An 11,664-nucleotide genomic window follows, 5' to 3' on the forward strand; every position below is an offset into this window, starting at 1 on the left:
GACGAAATTTTGGGTCATGGAAACAAATGAAGAAGGAACGCTTGACTGAGACACACAGTTGGCAAGAACCTGTGTTGTGAGTCGCAGTACTCCTTCCCTGAATGATGAATCCTGCTCGCCAATACATGGCTCACAGCAGCGAGTAACTTACATACCGAACGCTCATTTGCAATGATCTGCCAACAAAACACGCTTTTCATGCTGCACAATCGCTCACCTCTTTACACCACTCAAGCCAAATACAACGTATCCAAATACGCCACAACCATCCTCTCAACCACACTCTTATCCGGCAAGCTCCCCGCAACCCCATACAACTGCGCCTGCCTCCCCCTCTTCCTCTCCAATCCCGCCCCAGTACCTCCAGTCATCTGCTCCACAACCCTCTCCTTCTCAGTCCTAACAACAGCAACCAAATCCTCAATCAGATTATCCACTGCCCCATCCCGTGTCATAGGCATCGTAACCGCGACGTGCAGACCAGGTGGATCCTGGACCGAATTCAAATGCCAGCCTTTTGCGGACATGGCGTCAGCGATATCGTAGATGTCGATTGGTTTGTCTTTACTTTCGAAGGCGATGACGCTGACCATTGGGTCGCCCATTACGGATAATGTTTCTTTCAGCACGGGGTGTTCCTTGATTGCGTTTTGGACTGTTATGCGTGTGGACACGATCTTATGTGTTGCGTCGATGTAGCCCTTCTCGCCCACGGCCATCATGCTCGCCCATGCGCCTGCGATGAGCGCACCTGCTCGGCTGCCAGCGATGGATGGGGACCCGTACACGCCGCCGGACCAGTCAGGTGAGATGAAGTATTGGTATTGTCGGAGACTCTTGTTCCGGTAAAGTATACAACTGTTTCCTTTCGGTGCGAAACCATATTTATGTGTATCGACGGATATGCTCGTTACGCCTGGGAGTGCGAAGTCGAAGCCGCCTGACTCAGCGTAGGGAGATGGAAAGCCTGCCTTGGCGAGACAGGGCATGAGGAAGGAGCCAAGGCAGCAGTCGACGTGTAAGGGTAGTTTGTGCTGGATTGCGAGGCGCGAGAGGGCGGGAATATCGTCCACGTTTCCGTGCGGGTAGTTCGGGGCTGAGCCGACAAGGAGGATGGTGTTTGGGTTGATCAGCCTGCGAACCTTGTTGATGGGGACTGTATAGTCTGGTGCTGCGCAGTGGACGAGGTGGACTGTTATACCGAAGTACTGGCCTGCTTTGTGGAAGGCAGCATGTGCAGTCGACGGAATGATCATCTCTGGATAGGAGACTCTCCGTTCTGCCTTTGCTTTATTCCTTGCGCTCAGACACGCCATAAGAATCGATTCCGTCCCGCCTGATGTTGTTGCGCCTGCAGCATGATCGGGTGCATTGAACATAGACAGTACCATAGCGACAATTTCTGCTTCCATCTTGCGCACAGCAGGGAATACATCGGCGTGTATCGGGTTGCTGACAGAGAACAATTTCATGGCCTCGGCCTGGATGTTGAGTAGTTCATCACCACCATGGTACACGGCACCTGAGACCTTCCCTTCCTCCCAGCGCGTCCGCTTCAAGTTTGACAGCTGAGTGAGTTCCGTCTTCAATTGTTCCGGCGTCCATGGCTCTTTTGGCAATTTACGATATCGGTTCGTGTCAGGTCCAAAACCTGTAAGCTTATCCTCTAGCTCTTTCGTCGCCGATGCAATCTGCTTGTCAACTTTCGAGCGTATGCCGGGTAATGAGAGGAACATGTGATACAGCCGTTTATACAGCGCATTGTAGAATATCGATAGGGAGCCGAGGACGCCATGGCCACGTAAGAAGTAGAACGAGTTCCGGAGTAATCGAAAGACGAAGAGGACGAGGAAGATTTGTCGGATTCTGCCACATGGTCAGCCGGGTGCTCGTGCGCTGTGGATTGGAGGTCGTGCATATTAAGATTCTTGGATATTGTCCGCCATTGTGGTATTGATCTTGCTTTTGCCAGCTTGCTCTGCAGGCTGACGGGCAAAGCAGAGGAACCCATTTTCATGATGCTATCTCAGCAAAGAGATGAACGAAGACATGATGTGGTTAGAATTACAAAGGTCAGGTTCACATGCAAGTCAAACGTTCACTCGTGTTCCGCTGCACGCCTGCCCGACCGTGCCTCGGGACGCTGACGAACGAGTGACGGAAGTCAAATCCGGCCGCACATCTGATTGGCAGGGCACAAGAAAGGGGACATGTCTTAAAAGGACTTCTGATGTTCGTGTTAATTACAATTTACCTAGCTCGTACCTCGTGTTGAAAGCGTTTACCACAATGCCATACTCTTGACCTTGGTTCGACCCGTAAGCAATGGCTCCTGCAGTACATACATCACCTTACCCTCCGCCTGCGCTTTCACCGCCTCATTGACCATAATCCCCATCTGATGAACCTCATCGAGCTCCCCATAACCACAGATCGAGCGTTTGCGTCCTGAATCAATTTAGCATGCTCATACACCCACTCAAGATCATCCCTGGCCTCAGTGATATACGACCCAGGCTCATTGTCAAGGAACATGTAAATGTTCCCGATGTGTGGCCCAATCATCCACCGTGGCCCGCGCCAAATCTCATCCCGCAACATACACGGTAGAGTGAACGTCCGTGAGAGCGTATGAGGTATAGCAGCCCTCCGCGCCACGGCGACATACAATTGTGCCCGCGCCGTGAGTGCCGCGCACGCCAGCGCCTTGATCTCGGAATCGGCGTCTTCCCTTGAAGCATGCGTGATGGCTTGTTTGAGACCGCTCTTGGTGTCCCACTCCCAGTCGTATTCGCCCTGGCTGTATGCAAGTAAGGGGTGGCGTTGTGTTGGTCTCGTGTTTGGTTTTCGAAGGAAGTACTCTGCGAGACCATTGAAGTAGAGAGTGTAGAACTGAAGTCGTATTCGTGTGAAGCGGGTTGACTCTTCTGGTGTGGCGCGTGGGATGGCTCCGGGGAAGCTCTCATCTACGAGGAAACTTCTCATGAAGAGGTCGTTTTCCTCTTTCGAGGTGAGTGATTGGATTAGAGGGAAGATCTGGTGCGTGGGGATCCCATCGGCAAGGATGTCCTTGATGTGTTGTAGCTGGTGTTCCCAGACGCACAGGCGCTCTCCGAATGCGAGCTGATAGTTCGTGGATATCAGTGCTGTGTTGAGGGTGTCCGAGAGGCTATGCGCATCTGGCAGTCCATGAAGCTTTACCGTGCACTGATTGGTTCCACGAACAAGATGAGCCATGTCGAGGAGTGTGTTCTTCATCGGTTCGACGGTCTTCTTGGCAACAGGCATACAGAAGATATCGATGTCGGTGTAGTAGTCGAGATGTGCCTGAATAGTATGACACATCGCCAGGACGTTGAGCTTACTCACCTGGAAGCCTTTGCTGTCGACGCAATTCGTCTTAGCGCAACCAGAGTGGGGACTAACGTCGATGTCTATGGTAGACATGAGCAGTCCATTCGCAGCTTGTAGTTCTCCGATCGGGAAGCCGGTGGGAAGGATGTCAGGAAAGAACGAGCCAAGCTTGTTGCGGAATGGATCGCTGTGCTTCATTTTAGTCCAGAAGTCTCGACACGGAGGGCAATACTCACAGTTGGAATATGTTAGCCTGACGAAGACAGTGTCTTCCGCCAGTGCCTTCAGTGTCGCGGCTCGGGTGCTCTTGCTGACATTGATCAGACTAAAGTCGAGTCTCGTTGCCTGTATTTCGTCTGACACAACGTCTGGATTCCACTCGGGCAGTAATGTTTGTTTCGCGATGAGGTTGACTACTTCTCCAGGAAGAGTCGAACCCTCTGGGAGGTCTGCCAAGGGTGTTAGTTTTGCCATTGAGCACGAGGTTTGTGATATGCTTGCTGATATGGTGAATGATCGTGCTGAGCTGTATTGGGTACAGTGAATCGAGGCTGTGATGATATCGACGCCCCAGCACAGTGGTACAGTCCTGGCGTATATATATACCATGCGGCGTTTGGATGTAGCATCCTATTGCCTGTCATTGTTTCCTGCCTTGTTCTCCCGACAATGGCCCATGGGTCGAGAACAACAGAGGCCACAAAGGGGTATTGATCATGCTTTCTGTGACGGCTGTGATGTTGATCAGCGTCGTGGTTGTGGTAGTAGTTGAGTGGACGCGACCTCCGAATACTGAGTTCGAGAGTGTAGTATTGGCATTCTTGTATGACAAAGCCGGCTCTTTGCAAATATTGAATTTTGAGGCTACCCTCCAAATACCAGAAATAATTCATGAATCCCGCTCACTGTCCAACATAGCCAACGAATCTCGCCCTGACGCCTTCGCAGAAATGATCCGTTTCTCTGGTCCTGCTTGAACCCAGATCAGGGGTATCGACAGCATCCTCCTCCTTCCGTATGTACCATGATCGTCAGGAGGCCATTACAAACTTTCCTCCTTGCCTCTACTCACCTCCTCATGCTCGCAAGCAGCGGAGCATACTGGGTAGTGATCACCTTCTCTTCCCTCTCCCTATCAGGGTTGAGCATAAACCTGACCGTGCCTTCTTTTCCTCTTTCTCCTGCCTTTCGCCGTATTCCGGGTGTGCCAGGTGTGATCGGCGTAGCTGGACTCGTCGGACTGGCTTTCAATCTGCCATTCGGTGGTAGGCCGTTGAGGTTTGATAGTACGCCATTCGTGGCTGCTCCTGCGTATCCTGCCGGGTCTGCTTTCTTGCCCAGCTCGTTCGGGTCGACGTATTCGGTGTATCGTGGTATTCGTCGTGAGTTCAGCTCTTCGTTGAGCGGTATGCGTATTTCGAGGAAGGCATCGATTGGGAAATGTGGACCAACACTGGTGGAGTTTCGATAATGTGTATAGAGGTCTAGGAGATCGAGGAGGGTCTCTAATCAAAGCCAAGATTATTAGCATTATGTTTGTTACGTCTCTTATCATTATATGTATATTACGACTTATGTTTCTAGAAGTATTCTTGTCGGGAGGTATGTGCTTGTACAGGAGGAACGCAGTCGCCTGCTTATGAGGTACCGTACCCGTAACCATGGAGCGTTCTATGCTCCAGCGAGCGTAGTCTCTGCCACTGACTATAGCCTCCATCTCCTGACCGTGTAGTCTTCCTGCCAACTCCAAACATGCGAATGCCATCGCAGCTGTGCTTTGTTTTAGGGGTGCAAAGGTGCGGTAGAGGTCGATGCTTATGAGGTAGGCGGTCTTTGTGATGGCGGAGTGTCTTTCGAGGCCATAGTGTTTGGCCAGCTTGACAAGGAGGGCTTGTGGATGTCTGTTGCGGAAGTCGAAACTCGACGCCTCGAGCATTAGTCGTTCCAGCCCGATTATTGTGCGTGATTGGTGTTCGAACATCTGTTAGATAGGTTAGCATGACACTTGCAATGTCTTAAGGTCAGCATACCGGATCGTCTGAAGAAAGGTGGTCCGCTCTTGAGGGGACCTTCAAGTTGTGAGCAGCGCAGAGAATGTCACGAGATTTCTTTAATGTGTCTTCTATCTTGCATGCCGCGAAGAGAGCGGCAGCCGCAGCATCCTGTAGCAAAGTCAGCGATGAGATCCGATTACGCACCGACGGCACGCGTAGAAGTATTTCAGACTTACCACGAAGCTGTACTCGTTGTCTGCATGTGAGAGACGAAACTTGTGGTAATAAATAACTGCGGTATCAAAAGTCCGCACAGGTCTGTAGATGTCAAGTCAGTTCATCCATATGCCATCAGATTTCACCCTCAACATAACCGAGAGCATCATGTCAACATGCTGCGAAGGTTAGACGTACAATTTGAGTGCTTTTCGGACGTTCTCGATCCATTGGACTCCAGCCAGACGAATATTATCCTCTCGGGCTTGGGAGACTCCAAGGTCGTGTAAACATCCTTCAATGGCCTGATAGAACACGAAGGGCTTTGCTACCTGTATATGATTGCGCATGCCGTTGGGTACAGACGTAATGGGCGTTGCGACATCATTGACGTGATTTCTATTATGCCTCTGGCCATGAGGCTGTTGTGGTTGCCGATATTGTTGATGATTGCCGTTGGCATTCATCATATCCTGTGCCTGTGGTTGTGGTCCATCGGTCACCGCTGACACATTTTGAAAGTTCAGCACACTCTGAAAATGATCCTGTATTGAGGCCGGCAAGTTGGCAAGTCTATCTGGATGTGGTGGGAGAGGAAGAGAAGGATCATCGGGTCGCAAATCCTCGATGGCAGAAACATTGGCCGAGGGTTCAGCCAAGAAAGTCGACTCCTGGTTCAGGGCGCCACCACTTTCGTCTTTTTGCTCTTCTTCAACTGACCGCGATCTATCAAGTCGAGACCGAATCGGTTCTGAATTCGCCGAGCTTATGTTGGGATATGGTCGATAATGAGCACTCTTTTGTTGCTTTCGAGTTTGTTGCGACTTTCTCTTCGCCATGGCTGCGGTTGTGATTGACGAAAATGTGGAAAGAGCGACTTAGAAAGCAAGGGAGACGAGGAAAGAGTTGCTGGATGTGTTTTGAATGGTCACGATAAACAGAGAAGAGCAGCAGGCAATGTGCATAGCTGTCACTATCCGATCGTCTGCATGGTGTGTTGACATATATTTTCATATGTATTTGTGCTTTCATAGAACCAACACTCCGAGCCTTGAAGATGCGACTAATCTCTGAGACGCGTTTGTGTTTACCAGTCATCACAATCGATATGCAAAGCGATCACAGTGAGTTTTGGTGTTGCAGATGTGTTTGGAAAAGCACACCACAACGGTAAGGCATGAAGGGAAGAAACATGGCAATCTGCATATTGTAGGAACTAGAGCTCTTTGTCTACCCTGTAGTAGACGTTACTATTGGAAAGATGGACAGCTGCTTCATTTCCGTACGGCATTCCCTATCAGACTTTTGTCACCGGTGCATTGGCCATAATCACTGCCATCGTGCTGGAGGCCATGTCGAGGGGGGCGCCGACGTAAGCATCTGGCACTGTTAGTGCAGCTAGAAGCACTTGAAGAAGGATAAGGTTTGCAGGTACACAAGGACAGACAGGTAAGACCGAAGGGAGTTTTGGCGAGGCTTTCCTCTTCCATAGTACCTGATATCAGGCTTCCAATACTGTCCGCTAAATTGGACAGCGTGCTCACAAATCACACATGGACTCGCACACAACACCTCCATAGCAGCAGATACTTGAATTACTAGGGATTGTCTGTTGGCTACCTGGCATAAACTTGAAACATCGTATTGTGAATATCATAAAATGCTTTTGACTCCGAACACCCATCAGCAAGGACCGCAGCCATCCGCCCAGCCAAAGTGCTATGCAACTCTTTTGATGCCATGCATTGCTACTGCCGTGATAGCAATGATAATGAGCATCAGCTCATGTCAACCCCATGCGCATCAAATCACCATAATGTGTAGCCATGCCTCACGCCTCGCCCTTGACATCGACCTTCTTCGCAGGTGGTTGTTCAGCGTCATCGCCCTCCTCCTCGCGTCCACGTTTCTTGCTGTTCTCTTGAGCTGGTACGTTCTGCTCCACCACAGCCTCAGCCATGTGCGCATCTTCAACTCCATTGACTTGCTTGTCCTCAGCCTGAGTCTCAGCCATTTGCTTGTCCGCGCTCTACGCGTCAGCCTTGACATCGACCTTCTTAGTTGCAGGTTCCTCAGCAGCACCACCCTCCTCATCTCGCTCACGCTTCTTGCCCGTCTCGACCGCAGCAGCACCCTCAACCTTAGGCTCAGCAGCTGCCTCAGTCACCTCAGCACCACCATTAGCCTGCTCCTTCTTCTGCTCAGCCTCAACCACAGCCTTAGCCTGAGCAATCGCAGCAGACTTAGCATCATCAGTCTTGACCACAGGAATCCCCCTATCATCCTTCTCGATCGACTGTCTCCTATCCCGACCACCCCGCTTATCCCTACTATCACGGTTATCCCGTCTCTTATCATCCCTAAACCCATTCTTTCTATCCTCATCCCGTCTCGTCCTCCAATCCCGGTCATCCTCCCTATCATCTCGTCGTCTCCTCTCCCCACCCCTATCACGATCCCCACCACGTCCACGCCCCCCTCTAAACGACCCTCTCCCCGGCCTCTCCCTCTCCGGCCCAGGCTGGATCTTCCCATCCCGAATATCCTGCGCCTTTTTTTCACAATACTCCTTCTTACTCATAATCTGCATCTCCTTCTCCTTAAAGCTCGGCTTCGGCTCAGTCTCAAGGAACTTCTTCGCGAGCTCCTCATTCTCAAACTCAGCAAATACACTCCCCTTGAAGACCTTGTCCTCTGACCGTCGCAGACGAATCGCATTCGTGGGACCGTACTGCGCGAACCAAGCCTCAATGTCAAATTGTGTCGAGGGGACTTCCTGCCCGAAACCCTTAACGTAGACAGTCCGTGGCATGGCTTTGTCCTCGAAGACGCGGATGTGGTCTCTGTTCCCCGTCTTGCCTTCTGTGCCATGGTCGGCACTCTTAGGAAGAGGCTGCTTGCGCTGGACTTTGGTGTCGTTGTCGACGAGTCGGACCTTGGTGGAGTCCTTGAGGGCGGCGATGATGGCCTCGAGAGGCTCAAAGTGGCGCATGCGCTTGAAGGAGCGGATGATGTCGAGGTCGACGGGGTGGTTCTCGCTGCCGCCCACCTTATCGAGGAGGAACTCGTCCATCGGGAGGTTGGAGTCGGAGAAGTAGAATTCGACTTGTTTTCGGATGGCGGCTGGGTCGTCGCTTTTCTCTTCGACGGTTAGGACTGATTTGATATTGTTGGTGCGATCGCGCTTTTGGAAGTCGCCGCGGCCACGACCTCGTCCACCGCCTCTACCGCCTCTGCCTCTGCTGCTGCGGTCGTCGCCGTCTCTTCTTCGGTCGTCTCGACGGTCGTTTCTGCGGTCTGGGTGTCTCTGGTCTTGATCTTTGCTTTTGATGTCCTTCGCGCCTTCCCCGTCGGGCTTAGTTTCGTCCTTTGCGTCTGACTCTACGGTGGACTCTTTCTTGTCGCCATTTGTTGCGCCGTTGCTCTCTGGCTTCGTCGTGGTCTCGGCAGGTTTGTCTCCTTCTGCATTCAGCTCAGCGAGCATCTTCTCTGCATCTGCTGCGGCTGCAGCATTTTGCTCAACTGGCTGTTGGAGGGCGTCGGTGACTGCTTCTTCGGCAGACATCTTGGGGGTGAATTCCTTTGTGTAGAGATTTGATATCGTCCAAGGGAAGTATGCGACCAGACAATGTAGTTAGTTGAAGAAGTAATCCAGTGACTCAAAGAGGTCTGTGAGTAATGCGATCGATGTATGAGGATTAGATCAGATCTAGAGTCGTGGGCGAGACAAGATCGATAACTGGCAGATCGAAAGTTGCACCAGATGTGTTTACTCAATGCGAAATCAAGATCGATCCAAGCTGGAATGCACCTCAAGTCAATTGCTTCGTGAAGCTCTTTTGCAGAAATTCAAGTGCTCCAATTGAAAAGTTCACTCCAACGCGCCAGTCCTGCACTTTTGACCCCACCAACATTTTCATGTGCGCGACCCGCTCCGAGGTGATAGTGTCAGCCTGACAGCCTGAGGTAGATACGTCAGGGCTATTCGACACGAGCAGAGCTTGAGTAGACAGAGCATAATGTTGCGGCGCTTAGTACAGAATTGATGTAAGTTTGACGGCCCATATGGCTGCTGCAAAGTACACGGTGAGACAGGTTCAGAATATCCATTGGCTTTTATACTCAAAATCCACGCTTTGCCAACCTCAAATCGCTGCGTAAGACCCCACCTACACCTGCTCATTGACGAACAAACCAGCCATACCCTGACCAGTTCCTATACACATACTAGTCAAGAGCACCTTCTTCTTCGTTCTTCTTGCCTCACTGAGAATAGTGCAGATCTGTCTCGCGCCAGTAGCTCCCAATGGGTGACCAAGAGCAATAGCACCACCTCGTGGGTTGACCTTAGCATGGTCTAGACCAAGTACATCCAAGCAATAGACTGCCATTGAGGCGAAAGCCTCGTTGATCTCGACGATGTCAATGTCGTCTTTGGTCAAGCCGTACTTCTGGAGTAGCTTGGGGATGGCAACGGAGGGACCGATACCCATAATCCTGGGTGGTACACCAGCAACGGTGGCACCAACGTACTTGGCGAGAATTGGCTGACCAAGCTCAAGGGCCTTGGATCGCTTCATGAGGAGGATTGCTGCGGCTGGAAAGGATGTGTTAGTTCCATTGTTCAGTGGGAGATGTGATAGTTCTTACCTCCATCGGTGACCTGCGAAGCATTGCCACCACTTGTCCTATCACCGAATTGTGGCATGGCAGGTCGGATCTTGCTCAGACTTTCGGCTGTGGTACCGTATCTTGGACCTTCATCCTTAGTCAATGTGATCTCCTTCTCCTCACCAGTCTTTGGATCCTTGATGGTTGTGGTGATCGGGACGATTTCATCGTCGAACCAGCCGGCTTTCTGTGCAACCTCAGCACGTCGGAAGGACTCAGCGGCATATTCATCCTGCATCTTTCTCGTGATGTTAAAGTCTGATCCAACGTTCTCGGACGTCTGGATCATCGGCTGCATGCAATCGTTCGCATCTGGGTTCTTGATGATCTCGGGGTGGAACGGCTTCTCGAGTCTGTCTCCACCCATGCTCATGGATTCTGCACCGACGGCGACACCGATGTCGATGCTGCCTTCGGTAATCTGGTTTGCGATGTCTTGAACGGCTTTGAGGCCGGAGGAGCAGAACCGATTTACGCTTGAGGCACCAGCGGTGGTGGCGTAACCAGCTGCGAGCATGGCTGCTCGAACTTTGTACGCGGCTTTACCGTCGCTGACCTTTGCGAGGTTAGTTTTGATGAATGGAAGTCGTGCTATGAACGTACGTTGCCCAGGCAAACATCCTCGATCAGAGCTGGATCCATCTTGCTCTTCTCTAGCACTTTCTTGAGTAGAGAGTAGACGATGAAATCGAGCTCGGTGTCCTTAAAACCACCCTTCTTGCCCTTCGCCAGAGGCGTTCGGATCGCAAGTGTAATCACGACATCGTCAGGGTTTTGTGCTGTGCTGATATTTGTTAGCTGGAATTGCGAGAGAGAGCTTCCTTGTGCTTACATGGCGGAGACACCGGTCTTGCCTGGTGTGAGTTGCGAGACGATCGATGCGAGTCTTTGCGTTGCCATTGTGATTGAGGATGGTTCGAGAAGCGGTAGAAAGATCGAACGATGGTGAGCAGGTGTTGAGAGGAAATATTGAAGGTCAAGTTGAGAACAAATCCAGAGCTGGCGCTCGTTGTATGGGACCACTCAAGTTGTGAAGGCAAGACGCCTCGATTCATCGTACCGAGGCATATTCAACTGCTCTGATTGGTGCGGACTTTTACGGTGGCTCGCCACGTCGGCATTTGCCCTATCGAGAAGATTTTGGCGAGGACAACCGCATGTGCCCAGAGGTGCACCCGGCTCATGCCGTGACAGTATTACTCTACACACCTTTACTTGTGAAGCCATGTTAGAAGATTCATATCACTCATTTCTTCTATCTGAAGCCAAAGACGTGCTATTCATCACATCAGACTCAGCTTCTCGATCTATCTTTTCGTCCGCTGAACGCCTAACCCGCTATGCATACCAATCCGTCTATACCGCCTCATGTGCCTTCGTGCAAATCATACTCGTTTGGTATCATTCCTGCAGAAACCTCATATCTTGA

General features: G+C 51.2%; 3 protein-coding genes across 3 annotated transcripts; all 3 read right to left on the reverse strand.

Moving 5' to 3' along the window:
- Window positions 1–230: 230 nt before the first annotated feature.
- Window positions 231–6,403, reverse strand: DPL1 (Dihydrosphingosine phosphate lyase; the record flags this gene model as incomplete). The annotated part of the gene is made up of 8 exons (XM_064872173.1): window positions 231–1,866; window positions 2,669–3,803; window positions 4,261–4,364; window positions 4,427–4,859; window positions 5,008–5,335; window positions 5,385–5,516; window positions 5,585–5,666; window positions 5,763–6,403. 8 exons carry the CDS (start codon window positions 6,401–6,403, stop codon window positions 231–233), a joined length of 4,491 nt encoding a protein of 1,496 aa, XP_064732553.1.
- A 992-nt stretch (window positions 6,404–7,395) lies between these two features.
- PMZ80_003746 (uncharacterized protein) lies at window positions 7,396–9,129 on the reverse strand (the record flags this gene model as incomplete). The annotated part of the gene is made up of 2 exons (XM_064872174.1): window positions 7,396–7,593; window positions 7,618–9,129. 2 exons carry the CDS (start codon window positions 9,127–9,129, stop codon window positions 7,396–7,398), a joined length of 1,710 nt encoding a protein of 569 aa, XP_064732554.1.
- A 604-nt stretch (window positions 9,130–9,733) lies between these two features.
- On the reverse strand, window positions 9,734–11,135 carry PMZ80_003747 (uncharacterized protein; the record flags this gene model as incomplete). Its single annotated transcript, XM_064872175.1, has 4 exons — window positions 9,734–10,161; window positions 10,215–10,791; window positions 10,839–11,019; window positions 11,068–11,135. 4 exons carry the CDS (start codon window positions 11,133–11,135, stop codon window positions 9,734–9,736), a joined length of 1,254 nt encoding a protein of 417 aa, XP_064732555.1.
- Window positions 11,136–11,664: the final 529 nt, after the last annotated feature.

The sequence above is a fragment of the Knufia obscura genome (assembly GCF_036327395.1).
Source record: "Knufia obscura strain CCFEE 5817 isolate CBS 148926 chromosome Unknown scaffold_3, whole genome shotgun sequence".
Taxonomy (NCBI): Eukaryota; Fungi; Ascomycota; class Eurotiomycetes; order Chaetothyriales; family Trichomeriaceae; genus Knufia; species Knufia obscura.